The following is a 26,007-nucleotide window of genomic DNA, read 5'->3' on the forward strand; positions in this document are numbered from 1 at the left end:
AGGCAAAATGCTGAATTCTGCACCTAGGACAGAGTAATGTCAGGCACAAGTATAAACTGGGAGAGGAGTGGCTGGAGAGCAGCCCTGCAGAAGGGGATCTGGGGCTGCAGGTCAGCACCAGGCTCAATATGAGTCAGCAGTTTGCCCTGGCATCCGAGAGGGCAAACTGTGTCCTGGGGTGCATCGAACACAGCATGACCAGCTGGTCAAGAGAGGTGATTATTCAGCTGTATTCAGCGTTGGTGCGGCCTTGCCTTGAACACTGTGTGCAGCTCTGGGCCCAACAATTTCAGAAGGATGTGAAGGTCCTTGAATGTGTCCAGAGGAGAAGACAAAGCTGGTGAAGGGGCTGGAAGGTGTGTCCTGTGAGGAGCGGCTGAGGGCTTTGGGCTTGTCTAGTTTGGAGAAAAGGAGGCTGAGTGGAGACTTCATTGCTCTCTACAGCTTCCTGAGGAGGGAACGTGGAGAGGGTGGTGCTGATCTCTTCTCCCTGGTATCCACTGATAGGATATGTGGGAATGGTTCAAAGCTGTGCCAGGGAGGTTTAGTCTGGACATTAGGAGGCGTTTTTTGACCGAGAGAGTGGTCAAGCACTGGAACAGGCTTCCTAGAGAGGTGGTTGATGCCCCAAGCCCGTCTGTGTTTAAGAGGCATTTGGACAATGCCCTTAATAACATGCTCTAACTTTTGGTCAGGCCTGAACTGGTCAGGCAGTTGGACTAGATGATCATTGTAGGTCCCTTCCAACTGTAATAGTCTATTCTATTCTATCTTAACCCTTTTGAAATACATGATGTTTCCAGAAGTAAAGGAGAAGAATATTGTGATATTGAGTGTACGGAAAAAACAGCTCAAAAGTCGACTGTTAGTGTAAAGATGTTTTCAGAACTGAGAATACCATCAGTGCAGCTTCAGGTTTGAAAACTGTCTAATGTGGCTAATACTGTGGTTCATATGGTCCAGCAGCTAGGGCACTAGTTTTGGGATTAGAGACATCTGGATTCAATTTGCTGCTATTAGGTAAGCCATTGTAAAATGAGGGTAATTATTAATGAGGTTACAAATGAAAACACTGCTTCTTGCTGCATCTACAGTGACCGCTTTAAATGGTAGGGAGTAGAATGCCTTTTATCTAGGTTTAACTGATCTAAGTTTGGCCATTGGAATTTTTCTGTTTTCATATGATAACTGTAGTCATTGTTTCAGTACCATAAACAATGTTGCTATATAAACTGCCTTATAAAAACCAAACCAACCAACCAACCAAAAGCTGCCTGTAGCTAGATTTTTGTTCTTCTATTCTCAAAGGTTGTTCTGCAAAGTATTTCCATTGAAATTTCCATTTTCAGGGGACCTGTTCTTTTAGTGTCACTTGATTGATTTAGAACTGTTTAAAATAAAAAAATCTTCCTCTGTGATCCAGAATACTGACACCAGAAATAATAGAAGGTTGACCTTTCTTCTAGCCTTCTTACTTGGTTGAGATATTTTTCCTGGTGCTTTCATGTACATTGCACTTGCCAGATCTATGGATACTCATAACAAACTTTTTCTTCTCAATCTAAAACTCTCAACACTGTACCTCTAGGTATTAGAGCATGTTTGTTCTGTCCACAACAAGGAGAATCTTGAGTTTCTCCTTAGTTAATAATGGATGAGACTATTTCAAAACCAAATTAAGTCTAAAATCAGATGGTACCTGCTGAGCTGTAAACTGGTGCTAGTTAAGCTGAGTTGCTTAAGGCAGAAGCAGAGTAGCTTCACACTTGCTCTGTTGGGTTTCTCATCAAAACCACACTAAAAACATTTAATGGAAGAAATCATTGAATGAAGAGGAACCCCAGTATTTTAAGAAATAGCAAAGGAAAGATGGCATCTGTTGATGTATTACATGCCTTCTTCAAATGTTACATACTAGACCAGCAGTGATATTCATGTTCTGATGTGTAGTATTTAAGTGGATGTTTTCACTGTAGGAATGATTAATTTGGTAGCTAGTTATATTTTGTATAATGAATTATGTTCTTATCTGTATTGAATCCAGGAAAGCAACTGTTGATGTTGAGACTTGCTCACCAAAAAGGTCGTAACCGTATCTGTTAGGAAAAGATGCAACTCGGACAGTATTGCCAAAACTAGTGTTAAACTTGTGTTTATGGTCGATGGAAATGCTCTTATTTAGTCTCTCCCTCTCTCTGTCTTTTTTCTCCTCTTTCCCCTGTGCAGCATCTGGAGACCAGACAGCTCACATCTGGAGGTACATAGTACAGTTGCCTACACCTCAGCCAACTGCAGACTGCAATGTAAGCTATCAACTTACTGCAACCAAACTAATTGCACAGCAGTTTCATCAGATACAGGTTTTATGATAAGACTAAATGTTAAATTTAAACATTATTAAAAAACTACATGATTTCAGGATTACAAGAGGTGGGATTTTAAGGTTTTAGTTTAACGGATATATTTCAGCCTTTCGAAAAAGACTTCATGTTTTCACAGATCTGTGGTGCAGAATAGAATGTGCAGCTGCAAGTACATTAATTGACTTTTTGTTCAAGGTAATAAATGTTTAAGTAATGAACTGTCAAGTAAAATTGTTTGTAATAAATCATAAATAATAATGAAGTTCTTTTCAATTTAGTTAAATTCTTGTAGCTTAACTTAGCGAGGCACCTGATTTAGCTATAGTTGCTATGAACTGAAAATTGACGGTAAAGACTTGTATTTTGGCATTTACATAATTGTATCTTTAAATCTGATTTCTAATCGACCCTTGCCAGCACTTATCACACTATCAGACGTTGTTGTCCCCGGACTTTTATTTAGTCAGTATTTACTGCAGACTGTTAAATGCTGTATTTGACTTAAAAGCACTCTTACTAAATTGTGAAGAGAAACATAGTTTATAGCATGAGCTTCTCAGTAAGCTTGAGTTGGGGCAAGAGATGGCTGTATAATATGAGAGAGATTTCCGAATGGAAATTCGAATGTTATCTTTTTGACATCCAAATGTCATGGAAGAAAAGTGTATTTGTCTTGCATAAGTGAAATAAGGTTCAGAGATCGATGCTTTCTGGTTAGCAGAAGAATTTATTTTACATCCAGTTTACATCAGCACTGCGTGATGACAGTGTATTGACCAGTAGACAAATACTGATGTCATGATTTTGATTCGAATGGATAAAAATATGGCTGTAAATGACTGCCTTCTCAAAGATTAAGTTAGTCAGTGTCCCGTTGGATGCTTTCTACTCTTAAAAATTTAAAGGAAGAAAAAAAAGTCCCTCGATACATGTGCTGCAGTGAAACTTGAAGGTAAGACAGTGAGGGGAATATAAAAGACTTACCACATAGTAAAGGGGACAGATATTCAGAGCTAAACAGTTCAGAAGAGGTCTTAAAATGAAGTAGTCATTAAAACTGCGTTTAACTCACTGGTATTATTCCCTCAGCTAAGTTTTTGATAGTGAATACCTAAATAGGCTAGATTCTGCAGACTTAAGTTACCCACGTTCACATTATGGGGATTGGGAAGCATTTACACCGTGAAATGTAACTTAGAGACATTCCTTTCCATTTATTCTAAATCTTTTTTCTCTTGCATTGTATAGCAAATGTCTGGAGAAGATGAAGTTGAGTTCTCAGATAAAGATGAACCTGATGGGGACGGAGATGGTTCTAGTGATTGTCCCACTGTCAGAGGCCCATTAACTTCACTCAAAAGCCATCAAGGAGTGGTCATAGCAGCTGACTGGCTTGTTGGGGGGAAGCAAGCTGTGACAGCATCGTGGGATAGGACAGCAAATCTGTATGATGTAGAGACTTCTGAACTTGTCCATTCTCTTACAGGTATTTGTTCACTCACAAAAAGATAAATCAGTGGTTTATTTTTATATGCGGGACTATTTATAGATACCCAAACATTGGGAAAAGTAAGTTGTTTCTCTGGAGTACGATTTGAGTGTGTACAAGACTTGAGCTGCTGCTCAAAACTGTAATGGTTTCTAAAATTCCAGCCTTGTTAATCCTCTGAGCATGAATTTGTCTTCTTCTGACCTTATGATATATCCTATGAAGCACTTGTTTTCAAATGTATGTAGCCAAATTCTTGTAAAATGCTTTTCCTGTGTTCATGGCATACTAAGTAGCAGTAACCTATTGCTACTTAATAGTCATGTGAAGTGAGTAGTGGGATTTTTGCCTTTTAAATACAGTTCTGAACACTTAGAGCAGTAGTAACATTAGAGTTCGGAATGATTATTATTCTTACACTGTTTGGGGAAAAAAGGAAAAATCATCAGCATTTCATTCCAAGTGTATGTGGAAATGAAGAGTCTTATATTCATTACCTTACATGTTCTCATCTGTGATTGTAGGGCATGACCAAGAGCTAACACATTGTTGTACACATCCCACCCAACGTCTTGTGGTGACATCATCACGCGATACAACCTTCCGTCTGTGGGATTTCAGAGATCCTTCTATCCATTCTGTGAATGTCTTTCAGGGCCACACAGAGTAAGTGACAGTTCCTTCACGGGTTTTTACAAGTTCCGAAAGTATAAATGTATTCAGTTGCTAATCTGAACAAAACTGTTCCTGTGCTCTTTTTGAGGTACTAAGTTCATTCCCCTGTTTTATGAGACTGATTTTCACAGAAACCCCTATCTGTCCTCCTTCAAATGTAACACAGCAGTACTTAATTTCCAAAACAGCAGCCAGGGCTCTTGGTGTGATATTGCTTATATGGTAAGTCTAGATAAAACTCCTTACAGTTAAAGGTAATTTAAGGTATGAGGTTGTTTTTGACATTGGTTATGCCTGTAGTTTAGGGGTATTGCTGTAATGTAGTTGATCAAGCAGATTACCTCTGCTTGTCATGATACTCAGTGTGAAACAACTTTGGAACTAGTGGGGAAAAAAAAAGGCAGGATTGATTTTTACTCTTTAAGCTAAAGAGTCTAATTTGTACAGAAAATTAGAAATTAAAGTAAGGGCAATGATTACCATGTTCTGTCAAAACAGTGGTTTTGGTGTAACATTTTTGGTTGTCAATTAAGTTTTTATACTGGCTACTGTTGAATGTGGGCAGATGTAGTCATAAGAATCTATGTTATGGTGTTGACTTACCCTTCTGTTAATCAGAGCTTTGTTACATGGAAAATGCAGGAGTAATTTTGAAATACTTTACTCGAGGAAGTGAATCTTTTTTTAAGATTTTGTAACGTTTGAACTTGATCGTTTCAGAAAGAAATTTCACATCCCATCTTCAGAATAAAAGATGATTGTTAGTCCTAGCTCAAAACAATAAACACAAATCTTTATTTATGTTTCTATTTTTTTGTTAATTCAAATATGTAGTTTGCATTATGACTGAGTTTCTGTATCCACTTTCTCATTTTCCCAACTGTTGGCTAACCTATATATAAAGGAAAACCTCTTTAAACCCCGCTGCCCTGGACTCCTCAGCTTGATAAATTATTTGGTGCACAACAATTGTCCCATATAAGTAGCCATTTTCTCCTGATAGAAGAGTAAGCTTAATTTTATGGTCTGCATCCTAGAATTGTTTCATGCCATCAGTTTTTGTACTCTTCTATCACTTTTTCTAGAATGACTTGTAAAAGGTGGAAGCTTTTGTGTCTATTGGTGCTTCCGTTTTTTTCTGAGCTAATTAGTTGCTTTGTCCCAGGACACTTTTTCAGAGAAAGGAACATGATTGGCATTAGTGTTTTTTCATATGTGTGCTGAGACCAAATGATGTCGGTCTGGGGTGATGGTGCATACTGTAAAAGGTGTTAGCTGGTATTTTGGCTTCTATCACAGGGACCTATACATTGTCAGAAAGTTTTATTTTTTATGAATGGAATAGATCTTGAGCAACCTCTTAGGACACTCTTACTCCATTTTTTAATTGTCTTCATATTGGTGTTTGTCTGTTGTATCGTCTGTCTCCATTTTGTTCTCTGAATGTGTGGGTTTTTAGTATTGACATAGACTTTTTCACCGAATACACTCTTAATTAAGAGTCTCAAAACTGACTTTACTGCTTAATGGCTAAGGTTGTTCAGCTCTCTGTTTCATTGAAGAGGTGATTCTGTTATGGAAGATGAGTATTTCACTGAGGAATGCAGTCAGAGCGGAGATGGGAGTTTGGTATTTTGCAGTCGACGTACTTTGAGGGATGTTCTTTTTGCTCCATTGTTGTACTGCCTATTGGCAAAATATTTTTAAATTACTCTCTCATCGATGCTCTTAACAATCTTCTCACTTTAAGCAGTGTAGAATAAACTTTTATCTGTTGACTGGAAAATACATACACACAAGACATTTTTTGGCTTTCCTGAATGTCTATTTGAAAAATTTGCCAAGTTTTTAATATTTTGATTGGCTCTTGGAATCAGTTGTGTAAATTGGATGTTACAGCCATTAACACTGATGATTTAAAGTCCTCAGCTGTAAGTTTTAACAGCCTCTTGCTAAGTAGTACCTGTTGAATCTGGAGCTCATAGAGCAGCTATTTTTTTTTCCTGTCTATTTCACCAGATCAACTCCTACTGTGTTAAACCAGTATAACTGGTTGCCAGACATCTCAATCCTGAGGCCGACACGCAGTGTTTATTGTGCTGCAGCCCCCAAAATCTTATGCCATCGGGATCCCCCCTCACGAGGGACCGCAGCGCCACCGGACCCCTGCAAGGCGTGGCTCGGCGTTCGAGTGTCATTCCTTCGCGCCCTGGGTGACGCTGCCTGGCCGCCGCTTCCCTCCGGCGGAGGGATGTGGGGCTCCCGCCCGGGGCCGACCGCTCCCGCCCGCCGCAGCTCACCCGGCGCCGGAAGGGCCGAGCTCCGCGCTGAGCGCGCGCTCCCGCCCGCCTGGCGCCGCCTTCCCGCCGCGCGGCGCCGCCGCCACACCCGCGCCGGCAGGTGGCGCCAGCAGGTGGCACCACCGCCCCGCGGCCCCCGCCGATACCCGCGCAAATAGAGGTTGGGCGGGGGGCTCCGCCGAGCCCGGCGGCCGCGGCCTCCGCGAAATTAGCATCGGCGTGGGAGCCGAGCCGCCAAGGGCAATTTTTAGTTTTGGAATTGGGGGGCGGGGATCGAGACTTTAGATCTGCCGGAAACTGCCGGTTTTTTGTGCCTTGCAGACTTATGCTTTGTGTCTGAGTACTAAAGACATACGTGGATAGTGTAATTTCAACTCTCTTTAGTGGCATTAATGAGTTAGATTTAAGATTTAGCCAAAATGGTACATTATCTTGTAAGAAATGCAACAGAATGATGCTGATGTGTTGAGAGTCTTAACGAATCTTGTTATATGCAGAGTATGGCTTTATAAAGTTAATTGACATCTGAAAATTGAAAGGAGTTGCTGTGCATTGCCTTGTACTATAAAGTGATGTACTGTCAAAATAAGTGTGTATATCAGTTATGAGAGATTATTTTAAGTAGGCTAAGAAATCACCTGTTATTTTGGTGTTCTGAGCATGTAACTGCTTGCTTTATTAAAAGCAGAATATTTCTTGTAGTCTACTACCGGGACAGTCCAAGAAAATAAATTCTCCTCCAGTAAGGCCAGAAGGAATCTATTGTCATCAGCGTATCTGTCTCAAGGTTTTTGCATTAATGCCTGTTTTGAAGTAGGAAGTGATTTTACTAGAATTGCCAGCTGTATGTTAGGTTGTTCCACTGACAAAGATTTTGACTTAGCCCTTGGTAAATTCTGTAAGTTGCTCATCCCAGCGTTTAGTTAACCTCCCTTTGAAACGTTTTGTGCCTTCCTAGTCTGAGTTGGTGTAGCTTCAGTTTCTAGCTGCTGGATTTTATCTTGAAGAGCTTTGTTTCCTATATTAAGGTGATGATAAAAGTTTCCTATATCTTCTTCTCTACAAATTACCCGTTCTTTTTTTGTGTTACTTATTTTGCCTCAAAGTGTGTTTTCTAATATATTTTGACATTTATATATCCACAGACCAAGTTTAGTACATTGGTAGTACTTTTGCACTTCAAGCCTGCGTTCGGCTGAGTCTTCAAAGTACATTCAGGTCTCTTTCGAAGTTGTATCTTCTTAGAAAAGTTTCCAAATCCGTAAACATTGCTTGTTTACAATTTTCAGAGAGATAACTTTCAGTTCAGTACATGACTTTTTTGCCTGTGCCCTGCCCACGTATCTTGTCACATTTTCTTTTAGGTTTGCCATGCCCCCAGTTCGTCTCGCTTACTTATTCTCTACTGATTAAAAAATAATGAAAAGGTATGAAAGTGAGACTGATTTTTGCTCAAATATAAATCTTTGTTATTGTTTGATTTTGTGTGCACGCCAGTAGGAATTTATATTACTAGTGCTGTTAATTCCCAGTCCCATCCCTCTATGAGATGTTTAACAGAGTCCTGGGAAAAGGTTACATTTATATTATCATACAGACTCTTCCTTGTTGCATGTTAATTAAATTGACTTCCTGAGTTAAAGCCTCCAAAATTATATTGGGCACTCAAATTTCAACACCTTTTTCCCAGCAGAAACTGCTTTAAAATACATGTTTGATAATGTGTAGCAACAGCAGTTCTCCTATTGAGAAATTACTCAATTTAGAGGTTATTGATTAGAACTCTTCCAAGTTCGGCTCAGATTTGGCTCTGAAGAGTGAAATGATTCTGGCATCTATGTGGCAATTTTCATTCCAGCTTCACTTCTGCTTTTGTTTGCCAACCCCTGCACAGCCGTATCTTGTTGAATGGCTCTGAAGGCCATTCTTTTTCCAGTGTGGTGACCTAGTTGAACAACTCTGGCATTGACATGCTCTTGCATATGTGCTTGAGTTTCTCTGTCTCTTCCAGTGTCTCTGCATGTGCTGAAGCTTGTCTTGATGTGCAGAGCCTTCTAAAATGTTCATGTTGGAAATTGTTACCATTTGTAGCTTAAATAAAAAAATGTTAAGTCTGTACAGGTCCAGTCAAGTACTTTACAGGTTTTATACATTTGTTCTGACAATTTAGTAGCACTGGAAATAAATGGATATCCTATTGCCAACAGAATGCATATTAGGTAGTGGATTCGTACACATCTTTTAAACCATATACTGCTTTTGCTATATATTTGTAGTATGTTGATGCATGTATGTAGCTGTAGAGTTACTTGGTAAATATTAAAGTGTTTTGTTTAGTGATAGTCAAAGGTACACAGTGGCTGGGCACATTATCTCTTGAAATGCTCGAATAAAAAATGTGCAGGACTTCCAAGTCTGGACATGCAAATACCATCCTTCAAAGAGTAAAATGTTGTGTTCAGAAGCAGCTTTGGGTTGCTGTCCTTAAGCGAATATCCTTTCTTGATGCTTCTTGATTGTTCATATGTTATAGTTATGCACCAATTTGCCATGGTGATTAAATACGTTTTTGGGTTAAAAAAAAAAAAAAAAAAAATAGAGCAGGTAGTTTTGACCTAGACAAAAAATTACAAAGTTTGTTTTATGACTTCTCAAACTTACTGATCTTTGTAGCTAGATTGAGCCAGTGCATCAAACATGAATGTGCATTGCATGTGTTGAATCTATATCTTTGTGTTACTTTCTGGGCAAACTCTGAGAAAGAAATGCTGAAAGTGGATCTTACATTATTTCTGACAAAGAGCTGAACAAGGTGGCTTATAGCACTTTCAGACTACAGCATATTCCTCCTTCTTCACTCTGGTTATGTATCTGTAGGAGATCGTGCTGATTTGCTGTCTGTATGTCTCTGAATATGCAGCTGGATGGTGACTTGTGCTTCATCCCAAACTAGAGAATTGCAAATATGTCTCGCTGCTTCAACTTTTCATCTTTAAACTCCTATGCTTGCTGGAAAATCTGACTTAAAAAATATAAAAATACTTAAGCAGCAGCTGATTAGGATGCTAAGATGAATTCTGACATTTAGCGAATTGGGAATTAGTATTAAAATGGCATTTTGTATCAAGAGACTAATAATTGCTGTAGTTTCATGGACACTCGTGTTTGCCAAGGTCAGCTGGCTTTCCTGGATTCTTTATTCAGCAAGACTTAATTCTCATACCCTGATACGTGTCTGTCTTGTTCTTGAAAGACCAAGTCGTGGCGGGGGGGAAATGCCACCTTTTCAGGCAGCGATGTCATTAGATATCCCTGTTAGAAAGTAGTCTTAGTCTAGATAGCCCCAATATTAGAAGGTTACTGTTAGGTGTTCTTCTTCAGCCACGTTTTCTTGGTGAAGCTAAAGCATATCTAGATTTAGTTCTAAAAATGTAAGTTTTGCACCTTTGACTAAAAGCTGTGCTAGGAAAGGGAGTCTTTTGTGCCAAACAAAATGTCACAAGTTGGATGCTGTCAGTGGAGTTTAACCAGTTTAAAACTTTTGTTCTTTTCAAGATAGTCCTGTTCTTGCTTCAGCTATTCATGCCGTCAGTGATGCTTTGTCCACCATTTTTCTGTTGTTTCTAATCAAAGAATACTTTAGTCATTCACATGTGTGGATCTCTCAGTCCAGCTTCTCCAAGAACTTCAAAGTTTTTCTGATGAAACATTGTGTTTTCTCCCCAAGTCTTACTTAACTAGATGATTCTGGTATTACTGTTAGTATTCCTACCTTGTTCTGTCTGCTGTGTTTTTTTTATTTTATTTTCTCTTGCATTTCATTGAAAAAGGCCCCAAACTTGCCTTTCAAACACTGTTCTGACCCACACTTGTGTGTTGTATATTCTTTAAATGAAGATTATGGCATGGACTTCAAGCTCTAGGATTAGCTTTTTAAAATTTTGTGCTTTTAAACATGTATATATAAAAATCTTTTGGTTTACATTTATTACATAGATGTAACAGAGCATGTCAAGGTTTCAAGAGTTTTCTTAGAGTTGTTAGCAGCCTTATTAGCTGATAGCTCAAGCATTCAGCTTTGAATTTGTCTAACTTCCTATGTTCTTAGCTTCTTTGTGAATCAGGACAGGCTGGGACCAGCATGTTTTACATGCCTTCGGTTCCTCCAAGTTACCTGTCTTAGCTCTCTTGCACAACTTAAATACCCCATTTTCTGTTCTAACCTTTCCCCAACTTAATACTGTCATGGAGTTGTTGAAGTGCCAAAAAAGCAAGTTTATAATATTCTTTGATAGTTTTGTTTCCTTTATGTTCTTGAATATTTTCTGGTGTCAATTGGTGAACTTCCTCATGGTAAAAATTGCTTCCTAATTAATAAAGGAATATAAAAAATTGAATAAACTACTTCTTAAGCTGTAAGAGTAAGTGCTTAAAATTAAAAGCTAAAAGAAAAAAAAATCCTTTAGGCATTTTATTTTGGGGAATGGAGTATCTAACATACCAAGTTTGACTGTACTCAATGTTAGCCGTTAGAGTTTTGTCAGTTACTTCAAAAAAGATCTAGGCAGTAAGTCTGTGTCCAGTTGTTTATGAGTGCTTTAAGCTTCACTACAATAGATGGATAGATTCTTAATTCCATTCTTGAATGCATGCACTAAAAAGTGCTCGGATTTTTTTTCAAATGACCCACGAAAGAGCATAGCCAAAGGCCTTTTCTTTGTATCCTATCGAGTAGGGCATAATATTTTATAGCGTGTTGTCGTTCTAAAGCTTACATAACATATGCAGCAGTACTGCAGGGATAAATGGACCTTTTTTATTCCATCATAAATGTAATGGAATTGATTTTAAAAATACCTGCACCTTAACTAATTTACTAACTTGCCATTGAATAATTCTCATAAAAGCTAGTTACTGTTTTCAATTCTGTGTCATTTTATTATTTTAAGACAGATAGTGAGAAAAGGAGATACTGGCAATTTTCTCTAAATGTCATGAAACCATATCTCTGGAATAGACATTGTTGATTTAAATGCTAAAAAAATGACTTCTTAGTGCTAAGTTGTCTCTGAATTCTCCCCTCCACTTTCTGTGTTAATTCCTTCGTGGTTTGTCCTTACCTTTTCTCAAGTTGGAGGAAAAAGCTCTACTGATATTTGGAGATAAATCCACAACAGAGTTTGGGAATTTCTAGCTCTTCCTGCAATCAAGTGCCTTTAGCACTCCTGACACCTGAATGCACAACCAAACATGGAGGTATTGGTGTGCTCCTTACCCTGGGACTCCTGTGGCCAATGCCATTGCCCTTTAAGGGCAAACTGTTGTCCGTATCTGGAGGTTTTAAACCCAGGTCATGGCTTCCCCCCAGGCTGCAGGATGCTCTGTGTGGGGATACACTTTGTTCCCCTAAAAGAAATTAAATCCTTGTGCAGGAAATGCTGTCCCAAATAGAGCTTCCTTAGGTTTTGTTCCTGAATTTTACTATTTAAAATGAGAGAGGCATATTTGAGCATTCAGATGTTCTGCTTAACTATAATTTGGTATACATTGAATAAATTTATCTGAAAGCTCTGTTTTAGTCCATTTTCTCCAGAACTTCATCCCACACACAGATTAATGCTTATGAGTAGATGCCTTTTCACAGGTGTGAAAACATGTTGTCTCACAGTGTTCAATGGTAAATCCCAGTATAGGTTGCAAATCAAAATGGAAAGAGCAGTGTTAACTTTTTTTTTGGTACATTGCCATAAAGGGTTCTGCATCAGCATTTCATGGTCCAACATATTCAACATCTCTCTCTCTTTCCCCCCCCCCCCCCCCTCCACCCAACCCCCTCCACCCAACCCCCCCCCCCCCATGTGTGAAATTTCAGCAGATTGTTATGCAAAACAGTTTTGTGTCTCAGTGTGACTGGGGAGACAGCTGTTCAGCCTAATGAGGAGTGCTAGCACAACAGTATTTCTGTTGATTGAGACCCACGGAGGGAGCAGGATGTTCGAGGCCAGGCAGCGGTGTGTGGTGAGGAAGTGCCACGCTGTCAGCTGGAAGTTCACGCTCGGCTGCTCCCTATGACAAGATAAATGAGTTTTACTGGGGTTTGGCGGAGGCTGAAGCTTTTCTGGAGAATAGTTGTAGTGCACCAAACTCCCTGTGGGACCCACGGTTTGAAGTGTCATAAGACTGCTGCTTCTTTGCCAGTTTTTTTTTTTAATGTCCTACAATACCTGTCATCTTTTTGAGTTATTAAAAACCTAATGTCTTCTAGCATTCCATTAACACGGGATCTGATGATCTTTTGTTGACACTTTTTATTAATTTAGCCGAGGGGATGTTAACCACAGTGTTAGCTGGGTTAGAACAAACTGAAGACTAGTATAAACAGAAAGTAAAACTAGCCATATGAAAACACAGGAAAAATCTTTTAATTTTTTCTGATATGGGTGGGGTTAGGGAGGCAATACTTTTGAAAGGTTATTTGTGTATTGGCTGCTCTGCCACTTTTTTTATTCCCACACAGACCTTGCTTCCCTTTCTTCTCGCCTTCCCCCTTTAGTTGGGCTGAAATCCTGTTTCAGTTTATAAGTAGGAAGTGGCCTTTCTTCCTGTTGCTATTTTGTCTTATGTAAAAAATAGAACTAAAGATAAGAGATATATCTGTCTCACCTTAAGGGATGCCCAGTTTGGAGCAGCACAGACAAAGCATGGTCTATAGTGCATAAGAAAACCTATGAGCACAGCACTTGCTCTTGTTTTCTTAAGCCAGTAGTATTATACATGTTCTTGAATTTAAATGTATGTGGTTTTTAAAGTATTAATATGTTCCACTTAAAAAAAAAACCAAAACCAAAAAACCCACCTGATCTTTACTCAGATGACAATCAAGTGTTGATAGCCCTCACCAGTGTTGTCAAGTTTGTGAGAATGATACTGCTTTTGGCCTTTTTAGACTTGGTATTAAGTTACTTAAAACTTCTAGTCTTGCAATCTTACTTGGAAAATGAGGTATCTTTGAGAACTGAATCAAGTGTATCTTCCCTAGAAGTGTAATGTTTCATTTTTTTAAAGCATAATATCTAGGACTGCGACCAAAATTTTTGATCATAAACAGTGGGTTCAGTAAAAAGTGCTTTTATATCTAGCCTTTGAATTCAAAGCTCCTTAGGAAAAGGCTGTTTTCTTAGTCACATGTGCTTGCAAATAGTGCATATCCCTGCCTGCAGTGCCTTACAGGGATGAACTGTTAGGAGGGTAGGCAGAGGACTAAGACCACTAAACACCTTTGAAGATGTCACAGAAAACAGCCTGGCAGCCTTCCCTTTGTCTATCACTTGCCCGGCTGCCAGAGTGGGCTGCAGCAGAACTTCATTACATTTTTATTTTGCAAACTTTTTCTTAGTGTACCTAGTAGTATCTGAATAGTTAAACTGAAAACAGTACAGAAGAAGATTTTGTTTTCTTTTGAGAGTTGTCTTGTTTTTACAGGAGCAGTGAGGGTCTAGCAAACCTGGAGTTGGCATTCTTTTTGCATGGCGATAGTTTTGAATGTTTTCATTTGAAAAATGATAAAACTAAGAAAGAAAAAACTTTGTGCGTTCAAAGAAATTTAACTATGTTTGACAGTGATAAGTGATAAAGGAGAGCCAATATGAGATCAAAGACGCTGGAAAGCTGTTTAAAGTTGTGGGGAAAAAAGCATCCAAAATTGGAAGGTTATTTTAAGACAGTTTCACAACATATTCCCACTGTAATAGGAATAAAATTGATGATGGGAAAACAGATCAGATTTGTGTGTTTGTAGCAGAATACTAAAATGTTGTATATTGACTCCCCTGGCAATTTTCTAAGACTTGAATTCCTTACACTGTTGTGTACAAGGAAGTCTCCCAGTGTGTGTGCAATGTATGGAGATTTAATAGTGAATTTTAAACCTGCAAACATTGTTTCAGATGAGCTATACCAGTATGGAGTTCAGTGAAAGTTTGAAACATTTTACAGAGGTATTTTGCAGCTTGTATAAAGAACTAGTGAGGAGAGAAATGCAGATAGTAAGTTTAAAGGAAGTCAGGCTGGTAGAAGACAAGTTTGGTGCAAAGAACATACCAACCCTACTCTGCAGTAATGTGACTACGTGAATGAGTTTTCTTCCCAAATGTGATGGTGCCTGATGAAAGAGACTCATCAGTTGTGGCCTTCACGTATGTTTTAACTTCTTGACTTTTGGTTCATAAAGTCCAGAAGATAAGGTGAAGACCTCTTGGTTCTTATTATAATCATCTCCCTGGTAGCTTAGCTGCACTCTAATAATGCGTTAGGAAACTTGGTATCATGAATTAAGTGGGTCTTCATCCTAATTAAAACTTAATTTGGTGTCAGTTTATATTAAGAGGCTTGCATAAACTGGTCCATTGTGACCTGGCTAGTACTAATCTCAGTCAGCAGTTTAGATAGGACATGAATTCAAATTTCTGCAGAACAGCCAAAATGACAGTAACAACTGACAACTTAAATTAAAAAGACTAGATTCTAAGAAATTGATGTGCGTGACCCAAGTTACAAGATAGGTCATTAAATCAAATCTGTAGAAACAGTGTTGAAAAGCCTTCCCTAATGACTTTAGGGAGAGGCAAAAATGCTTTGTTAGTACATTGTGTGGGCAGAAAATAACTGGTTTTGAGTTGGCAATTCACGCAGTATTGAAATGAAAATAGTAGTACAAAAACTTTAATTGGTTAATATGAAATAATACATAAAAGATTTAAAAGAAAAGCTCATCATCATGAGAACTGGTAATTTAAGCTCAGCAGTGTACTGTTCTCTGAAAGTATGAAATACAAAGATAATAAAATTCTTTATATAATCTCTTCTGAAAGTAATATGTTGCACTTCCAATTACTAGAAATATTCTTGGGAGTCTTTCTCTGGCTGCCCCTCTATATTTGCAGACATAATGGGCAAAATTTTCATAACTGTCTGGTCATGCTTCTTACTGCTACTATTTGCCATTTTTTTATCAGACTCTCAGACTTTAGCTACTTGTAAAATAGGAATAGAAATCACAATTAGAAATTATTATATTGCTGTAGGTATTGCTAGTGGAGTTATACTGGAAGCTCTGTGTATATATTACAGCAAGCTTGGGTATGTGTACAAAAATAGCTTTAGCTACATCTCAGGTATTTTGGACCTCATCGGTGCTGAGAATGACAAATGCCTGAGGTAGTTCTACAGGTGTTTGGATGGAAAGTAAAAGAACTTGACTACTAGTCTTAAAACACCTGAGAGGAAGAATTGTACTGTATGCTACTAATGCAGCTTTGGTTGTCTGATAAGCCTACTGGACATTAATACAGAACTTCACAGGTGAGTTAAGGTTTCAAGACTGGACATGTTTAGTTCATATTAGGTTCAGTGGAATATGAGGCATGCCTCCAGAGTGGCTCTCCACTGTTGGGCTTCTTTTCTTAGCATTTGAGCTAGTCAAGCCCTGTGTGCCTCAAGTGACACAGCTTCTGTTAAGAATATTTTTTTATTCTAAAGTACCCACTTGGAGTTTTAATATTTCAGGTTACTTTGGGTTAAAAAAAAAAAAAAAAAGGCAAGTTACATATTTGAAAGGAAACACAGGAATAGAAAATAGACCTTTAAATTAGATGATAGTTTAATAAAGAATTTTAGAGCCTGACGTCTTTCTTTTTACCCCTGATTGTGTAGCACTGTGACATCTGCAGTTTTCACTGTGGGAGACAATGTTGTTTCTGGTAGTGATGACCGTACTGTAAAAGTTTGGGATTTGAAAAACATGAGGTCTCCTATTGCAACGATCCGTACAGATTCTGCAGTCAACAGGTAAGCAGATCTCTGAGTTACTGTTTTTCTTAATTCATGTTTTCCTAGTTAATTCTTAATTTCTTTCACATGTGGGAATGGTTCAAAGCTGTGCCAGGGAGGTTTGGACTGGATATTAGGAGGCATTTCTTGACCGAGTGGTCAAGCTCTCTAGGCTTCCTAGAGAGGTGATTGATGCCCCAAGTCTGTCAGTGTTTAAGAGGTATTTGGACAATGCCCTTAATAACATGCTTTAACTTTTGGTCAGCCCTGAAGTGGTCAGGCAGTTGGACTAGATGATCGTTGTAGGTCCCTTCCAACTGAAATTCACTGAATATGCATTTAATTTGAGTCACTAAAATTAAAGTTGAGATCTGTCAGATTTTGAAAAAGGCCTGAAGTGGTTTTATAAAATGTAGGTGTAGTCGTCATTATTTTTCAGTAAATGCATAGTACTGCTTTTCTGATTTTTTTATACAGGATGCAGATGTTAAGGCTGTTTGAGCATCTAGTACAATAGAGAACACCTTAATGGTTTAATACTTTTTTCTTTTTTCACTTGTGAATTCTACTCAGGAAAAATTCAGCTGTATCACTTCCCATGAGCTTAAACTTGTATTGTCAAGTTCTATTTGTCACTCTCACTGTTTTGTACATAACCTACTTTTGTCTCTTCTGTGCAGGATTAATGTATGTGTTGGTCAAAGAATCATTGCCCTTCCACATGACAACCGACAAGTGAGATTATTTGACATGTCAGGAGTGCGATTAGCACGCCTCCCTCGCAGTAATAGACAGGTAACTGAATATTTATAGCCTTAAAGTATGTTTGTTCTTCTTTCATACAAGGTTAAAAGAAGGATTTGGTCTCTCTAGTTTAAAAGCTGAACAAATCCTGAAATACACTTGTCTATACAAATATGCTGCTGTTAGTTATTGAAAATGACCAACATGGAAATAAGTAACACATTTTGAATTTTTGATTGGAATTGGAAATGATGTTTCAAGTGGATTTCATAATAATTTTTCTCTTTACTTAAAGTGAAACTAATGCTTGCGTTCTCTGTGAAATGGAAAAAAATGTGTAAGAGCATTTAAAATGTGTTTAAATATCTTGATATGAATTGTGTCAGAAAAGTGACTCACTATGAGGTTTAATGTTTGGATTATTTTCAGTTACACAGTGTTTAATTTGTTATATGAAGAAACATAAAAGGAAAAAAGTGGGGGTCAGTTTTGTGAGCTCACCTTGCATGATCTGGTGATAAATTTTATTGTTTTCCTTCTGTGCTTATGCACGTACATTCTTGATATTTGTTGCAATGTACTAAACCATTCTTGCTGCAGCCATCAAATTTTCTGCATTTGTGGTGCTATTTGGCATGGCAAGCATCTCTAATGAGGCAAATAGACTATGCAAAATTAATTGAATTATGCCACTTCAGTAGGCTTTTTTGGGTGGATTCAGCAGCTCTTGCCAGAATTTAGGAAGAGGTTTTAAGACATTTAGTCTTTTTTAGTCTTTCTCTAGCTTAGTTTTTTTTAGTCTATTGTTTAGTGTTGATTTTTCTTTTTTTTTCCTTAATATTTCCATTCAGGCTGAAATTACTGAAATCATAGCAGTCTCTTTTTTTTTTTTTTTAAACTTACATGTTGGTCAGAATTCTCTTTGAGGTGTTTTTGTTACTGTTAGATTTGACCAATAGATAAGGCATTGCATTTCCTCAATATGACATTCCTCTTGCTGTAGTATTATTCTTTCTGAGTTATGAATGTGATGGATGCTTAATCAGCAGGTTAATAACAAAGTAGTTGCCAGCAAGTACTGCATTTTAAGATTGGTTTTATAAATAAAAATGCTAAAATCAAAATTTGATTTGCTTTTGTAAATAAAATGTAATTGGATAGCAAACATACCTTGGAAAACTCAAAAGTTTTGGTGCCCCTGTTTGTGTGCTATTGTCATTATGGATCTGGCGCTGGTATTAATGAATCTCATCATAACAAAGATTTTTACATTGCAGATGAAAGTAACAGTGACCTTTAAGATCCTCAAGTACTGTTTATAGAAACTAGTGTGAGCATTAGCAAGTTTGCATTTTGAGTTGCACTACCTAGTTGATGTAGAAGCTTTCAAAATACGTTGTAAGTAATACTGCTATCCCCTGAACTGTCACAGGGCCACAGAAGAATGGTGTGCTGCTCAGCATGGAGCGAGGACCATCCAATATGTAACCTCTTCACATGCGGATTTGATCGCCAGGCTATTGGTTGGAACATCAACATCCCTGCTTTGTTACAAGAAAAATGAAATGCTGGAAGAATTTTTGCATTTTATGTTGCCATGGACTTCTACACTTTCGCAGACTTTTCTGAACATTGGTCTGCTGTCACTGTAAAAGCTCTTCCTTAAGTGGAGACTTTAGCAAATGTTGTTCTTGTTACCACATTGTGCACAGTTTGCATGAATTGTACAGAAAATGTGATTTTTTTAAAATTAGTTTGTCTTGTGTATGAACTTTTATATTTTGGCATCCACTGGTCAATATGTTCACTGTTGCATAGAGCACATAAATGTTCATAAGTTATTTAGCATTTAATAGATACACACAGTAGGGCATTACATTTGTGACATAAATGTGAAACTTCCGTAATTAATGTAGAGAGTGTATAGCAGTCTGTTATGTTTTTCATGACTACATATCTGCCTTGTGTTAAAAAGAATCTGCAGGGCTAAGACTTTGAAATGAAGTGTGAATTTCACTAGTTGTATGATTGTAAACATTTCCCTGTTTGCATCTGATTTGGAATACTTTTTTTAGTGCTGCAGTATAGGGCAACTTCAACTCCGTTTCTGTTTCAGTTACTGGAGAAATAGTAGATTTGAGAAGGAAAATGCAAGCAACTTGTAGTGAGTATAGACTGCCAGGTTTGTTTGGAATTCTTTTTGTACTTTTTTTTTTTTTTAAAAAAGAAAAATACTCATTCTGCCCTTCTTATATAAAGTGATTCTAAAATCTCATGGCATTTCATACTATCAAAAGTCCAGAATATTATGATTCTAATCACTGAAATCTAGTCAAGCAAATTTTGAAGCACTTTAGTTTATAGCTATTGTTATAAACCATTTATGAAAGTTTGACTTTACCAGTGAATGTGAGCTGACCTTTGTAAGAAGGATTGCTTCTTTTTGGTGATCTGCCCAGAAAGGAAATAGGTTTTTTGGGGGTTGGGTTGTTGTTTTTTTTTTTTTAAATATATCTACAGTGAGCATACTTTTAATTGTGTTCACTTCCCATATTTTTATTTTGAGCCAGCAATACAAAGTAAATGAGTACTACCTCAAAAATGAATGTTGGTCAAGATGCGTTGAATCTCTCTGTAGCCTAGAAAAAAGCACTTTTGGTCTCTGGCTGAAGCACTATCTCTGACATGAGAGGAAAGACAATCATACTAAATGTGATCCTTAAGATAAGTAACACTTAATGGAGCAATACGATCAGTAAACATCATCTGTCACCTTTCTGTTCTCAGCTGTGGCAAGGGCTGCTGCAGTCCCTATTCTGTTCCAAAAGGGGGTAATTAACATAGGTCTCCCTTCTTTCTCCCAAATGGTTTTGCTCTGGTTTTGCTCCTCACTGTGCTTAGCCTTTTTTGCACTGGCAGTGGGGTGTTAGACCACAGCTGCTGATTATATGTCAATGCAGGTGGCAGCTGACGTCTTTGAAAGAACAGAGGCTGCTTCAGACAGACACTTCTTTTTAGCTAAAGGGAGATACTGCCCCTAACTGTCTGACATATCACAGTATAAGATGAAGGGTGAGGGTAAGCCAAGGGTGCACTCTTACAGTGGCAGTCGTGGAGTTTATGGTGGGTTGGCATAAGATAAGTATTATGAACTTTTTGTTTCATGATTATGATTTTGTGAAACTATAGCTGTGCTCATGTCCTCTGTGGCACTGTTTATAATGACGTTAAGATGTGTTAACTGGTTCTCCTGTAACTAGCATATGATGGCATTGGAGTGCAATGGGATAGGATGATGAATGCATCATTGAGTGATTGTAGGGAAACTGGAGGTCCTGGACATAGTTTTGCAATGTAACATTAAGGAAGCTCAAGATATTTAATGGAGAATGTTACGTAGTGTCTTCATAGTACAGGTCATCATAGTATCTTGATCCCTTGTTTTTTTCTGTTTTTTTTCTCTTTTTTTTTTTTGTTCTTTTGCGATGCAAGATATATGCAGAATTGTACTGAAGTAATCTTAAGATACCAAAACTAGTGACGTTGGAGAAGGCAGCTGCAGAGGTTTAAGGCTGATAACAAGGGTTAAGGGATGGTGTCAAAGTTTATTTTCACTTTTTTTTCCCCCTGGGTTTTTAACTCTTGGGTAAAGCCATTTGGTGTTGGGTTGCAGGTTTTATTCTTAAAAAAAAAAAAATAATTAATTTTTTCATTTAGTTGGTAACAGAACTTTACACAGGTTGATGCTGTTTAAAGAAGAGAAAAATGTCTCTCCAGCCAGTAGAAGCAGTTTCTCCAGCATGGCCTGCATGTAGTATCTTGAGCAATGACTGTCCTTTTATTACCTGAGGTGGGGGAGAGGGTCACTGATTTTTGGTCCTGCTAAACTAAATTGTCTGTTTAAGCTTCTCTAATACATATGTAATACAGGACCACTAGACTCTATGCAGTTTAATCATCATTGCTGCAAACTTTTTATATCACCAGAGGGACCATCCTCTGGCACCAGGAATGGGAAGATTATATGCTTTCACTTTGGAAAAAATCAACCAAACAAGGTGCTAGAGCCGTGTTCTTATGAGCAGGCTAATACTTAAATCAGCAAAACACTTAACTATCACTTAGCTTAATTTTATATACTGTACCGAAGGTTAAGCCAAGGTTGCCATTCCCAGTGAAGCGAATTACACATGAGCAGTAGTAGTGAATAGTACTGCATTGACTAAACATGTGGAAAACATTTCATAGCTTTGAATGTTCTAAAGAGTGTTTTTCAGCACTGAACGATGTCCAGCATTTCATAAAACGGAGGAGAGTTGCAGTTACAGTTTCAGTATTGTGCAGAATTTCACAGAAAACTCATCACTGGGCAAAATCAAGCTTTTATGTCTTTCAAGCAATGCACATCAGTTTTCACAAAATTTGTGTATACAGTCAGAAAGATCTGGAATGAAACATTTGTTGCCTAAATCTGTGAGAACTACCTTTTTGGAAAAAGAATTTATAAGTTATGTGGAACCACTTTTTATTATTCTGCTAATTTGGTTTTAGATGTAAAATGTTCTTCTTCATTATGACTCAAAATGCATTAAAACATTCAACAATTTTTTTTTTTGCAAGTTGCTGTTCTTCTCTGTTGCATTAAGGTTGCTATTAATATTTCACTTTGTTAGTAGTCAGAGTATCTTCCTAGCCACGTTCCATTCCTTTCTGCTTAAAAAGTTTGTTTCTAAGGTGTTGATGGGCACAGTTCTTCTGGAAGAAAGCCAAGTCTGTCCTGTACAGTAGGACTTCTGGAGTTCAAATGGTCGTGCTGCCAGTAAAGTGTATAGACTGAAAAGGTGCTCAGACCTGCATTTATACTGTCCTCCAGTTTTGTGTGGAAAAAAAATCTGTAATTCCATTTTGTTATGCAGATTGTGCAAAAGTGTCCATGTGGCTTTTCACTATGGTCTATAGTTCAAATAAAATCTAAACCAGTTTTTATATGTTTAGAATACAGTGGAAGTATTGCAAAACTTTTCTGGTGGGGGAGCTCCACCATCAGTTTTTCTGTAAGTTAAAATAAAGGTTGCTGGCTTCTTGCACCCATATTATTCAAAACAGAGCTTTGCAATGTTGCAATAAATCCCAAAAAAGCTCAGTGTCACATTAAGCCATGCCATCGGGTTTCGGATGCCTCACTGGAGTGCTGCCTAGCCAGGACCTGAGTGCAGAACATTGCTTTATGCATACCATGTTTTCCTTCAATGTGCTTTAGGATCCCTTATTGCCACATTTTGAATCTTCAAGAGCTAGTGCTCTGGAAAACTTAGTGCCGCTGGCAATATGGACCAGAAATAAAAGACTAAAGTTACAAGGTGGCACAGCTGATGTGAGGGGCTGGATTGAGATAGAACATCAAACCCTGGGTTTTAGTTATTTTAACCGAGGGATTTAAATCAAGTCAGGGCTTATTGCAACTGATTTAAACTTCTGATGCTTGTAACCTCTTTAAATCTTCTAATGACCAAAGTTCTACACCCTTTACAAAGGCCATTTCTGTTTGTATTTTGGGGGGAGGGGATTTGAAGATGAGCATGTGTTGAATACTAGATTATTTTTTAAAACCTATGAGTAAATAGTGTGCAGAAATAAGTAGTTCCGGTAGGATATCTGTGTTCTAATGTGAAGATGAGCTGCAGGAGAACCACTCTGTCATGCCTCTCAGTTTGCTCTTTAGACTGGCGTAGAAATTTTATTTAATGCTCCACTGAGACCAAAGTATGTCACTGAAAAATTATTCAACCTTGTGATATTTTATTTTTAAGTAGTGTTGTTACCTTTTCTAATTCCCACAGGTCATAGTTTTCAGAACATAAGTAATTTGCAGGAGCTTACAGGGGGAATCCCGTTTAATTCAGACTGTAAATCCTGGTCAAAATGTACCAGTGACTGGGAGAGGTGTCATACTGGAGAAGTGGGGTTTTTTGCAGATGTGCTGTGGATGCTGCTTGTCAGTGTCCTCTGAGTGAAAATATTAGTACCAAGATGTGCCATTTCTCAGTAGTGAAAAGGTGAGGCCGGTGAGCATTTGCAGCATCTAACCCAAGTGCCTGAATTATCAGCTTAAGCACCTGCTTGGGAGTTTTTGAAGGGTGGCTCAGCGTGCCATGTGGAAGTTGGGATTTAAGCATTCAGACTTTCTGCTGGAAAATTGAAATGGTGCAAAGTGTCTGTGATAGCATGTACAATAGAAGGGAGTTGAAAGAAAGTTATGGCTTGAACTATTTTGAAAATGGAAACTTTTTTATGGCACCTGCTACACAGTGAAATGACAGCACTGCTAATTAATTGTGTTGCCTGACACTACTTGAGGCCCTGTTTCCAGCTGCTGATAACTACACAGTTCCACCAGCTTCCACCAAAACTTGCCATACTTGGTGTTTGCTTTAGAGTTTAATACTATTTTTTTGTGGTTCCCCTCTCCCACTTGTATTTGTTATCCTCTCCTCTCCCCAGGGTAGAACATTTTTACTTACGTGTTTATTTCAAAGCACAATACCAATGAAAAGAAATCCTTGTGCGCAGCAACATGGAACGAGATCATCTAGCTTTCCTGTGCTGGGAGCAGAGGCTTGATGTTTGGAGCTGACTTAGATGTCAGTGTGCTTTTAGTCATCTTCATGATTTTTTTTTTTTAATTGGTCAGATGCAAATTTCTGATAATGAAGTTTCCTGAAGGCTTCATACATTAATGGTTTGGGGTTACTGCAGGCTGAATCAAGTCTGTGCACCTTAACTGATGAGACAAACAAGATTTGCAGTGGTGTTGTAGGTGACTTAAGGCATCAGAGAGGAGCAGACAATGATTTCAAACGCTGTAGAGGAGTTATGGGCAAAGGATCCAAACTTAAGGATAAGGAGCTTAGTGTATGCAGGAATGGTGACACAACACTTGAGAAGGAAATAAGGTCATATGAGAGACCTACAGAGGTGAATCTGTGATAAAGTGTTTGGACTGCAGATGAGGAACAGGAAGAATAATGAAATGGAACGAAAAATTGGAATAAAAATGGGGCAGCTGAGGGAGCCAGGTAGAACAAGAGAGCAGAGTGGTAAGGAGGAGGTGCATGTCCAAAAGATGAAACTTGTTGGTCAACTGGGGATAAAGTGTCCTGGGGAGCCAGAGTCTTGTGGATGCCCCTGACTTGATGAGGAGAAGGGAAAGGAGAGATGGGAACAAGGCAGGGACAGCCTGCAGAGGGAGGAGCAGCAGGGACTGAGCTCACTGGGAAATGTGGATATCAGGATGTGCTTACGTCCTGAGCCTGGTATGGAAATGGCTGGAAGTTAAAGATCTCCTTTACATTTTTTTTAAAAGAATAGGCTTGTTGGTTTCAATGTCCTTGTTTGGGGAAAAACGTGCTTGCTTATATAGACCCAATTTTAATTGTATATATTAAAATCTCTATTTCAAGTGCTATGGTGCAGAGATCACTGAAGTAGCTGATGAATTCACTCACAGAATCATCAAGGTTGGAAAAGACCTTGAAGATCATCCAGTCCAACCATTAACCTAACATTGACAGTTCCCAACTACACCATATCCCTCAGCGCTGTGTCAACCTGACTCTTAAACACCTCCAGGGATGGGGACTCCACCACTGCCCTGGGCAGCCCATTCCAATGCCTAACAACCCATTCGGTAAACAAATACTTCCTAATATCCAGTCTAAACCTTCCCTGGCGCAATTTGAGGCCATTACCTCTTGTCCTGTCACTTATTACTTGGTTGAAGAGACTCATCCCCAGCCCTCTGCAACCTCCTTTCAGGTAGTTGTAGAGGGCGATGAGGTCTCCCCTCATCCTCCTCTTCTCCAGACTAAACACCCCCAGTTCCCTCAGCCGCTCCTCGTACGACATGTGCTCCAGACCCTTCACCAGCTTCGTTGCCCTTCTCTGGACACGCTCGAGTAATTCAATGTCCTTTTTGTAGTGAGGGGCCCAAAACTGAACACAGTAATCGAGGTGCGGCCTCTCCAGTGCCGAGTACAGGGGTAAGATCACTTCCCTGTCCCTGCTGGCCACGCTATTTCTGACACAAGCCAGGATGCCATTGTCCTTCTTGGCCACCTGGGCACAGTGCTGGCTTGTGTTCAGCTGGCTGTCAATCAACACCCCCAGGTCCCTCTCTGACTGGCAGCTCTCCAGCCACTCCTCCCCAAGCCTGTAGCACTGCTGGGGGTTGTTGTGGCTGAAGTGCAGCACCCGGCATTTGGCCTTATTGAAACTCCTACAGTTGGCCTTAGCCCATCGCTCCAGCCTGTCCAGATCTCTCTGCAGAGCCTCCCTACCCTCGAGCAGATCAACACTCCCACCCAACTTGGTGTCATCTGCAAACTTACTGAGGGTGCACTCGATCCCCTCGTCTAGATCATCAATAAAGATATTAAAGAGGAGTGGCCCCAAAATCGAGCCCTGGGGGACACCACTCGTGACCGGCTGCCAACCGGATTTAACTCCATTCACCACCACTCTTTGGGCCCGGCCATCTAGCCAGTTTTTTACTCAGTGAAGCGTGTGCCCATCCAAGCCACGAGCAGCCAGTTTCACCAGGAGAATGTTG

General features: G+C 38.9%; 1 protein-coding gene across 5 annotated transcripts in view; it reads left to right on the top strand.

Moving 5' to 3' along the window:
• The window catches only part of WDR37 (WD repeat domain 37), a 48,066-nt gene extending 26,061 nt beyond the window's left edge, over positions 1-22,005 (top strand). For all 5 annotated transcript variants that reach the window (XM_074831994.1, XM_074832002.1, XM_074831965.1 and 2 more), the window contains 6 exons: positions 2,227-2,303; positions 3,612-3,849; positions 4,377-4,518; positions 16,539-16,673; positions 17,336-17,450; positions 18,832-22,005. In XM_074831994.1, coding sequence (XP_074688095.1) covers positions 2,227-2,303; positions 3,612-3,849; positions 4,377-4,518; positions 16,539-16,673; positions 17,336-17,450; positions 18,832-18,963 — 839 coding nt within the window. In that variant the 3' untranslated portion in view covers positions 18,964-22,005. The remainder of the gene's footprint in view (positions 1-2,226; positions 2,304-3,611; positions 3,850-4,376; positions 4,519-16,538; positions 16,674-17,335; positions 17,451-18,831) is intronic.
• The last annotated feature ends 4,002 nt before the right edge of the window (positions 22,006-26,007 follow it).

Source organism: Strix aluco, chromosome 1, assembly GCF_031877795.1.
Source record: "Strix aluco isolate bStrAlu1 chromosome 1, bStrAlu1.hap1, whole genome shotgun sequence".
Lineage (NCBI taxonomy): Eukaryota > Metazoa > Chordata > Aves > Strigiformes > Strigidae > Strix > Strix aluco.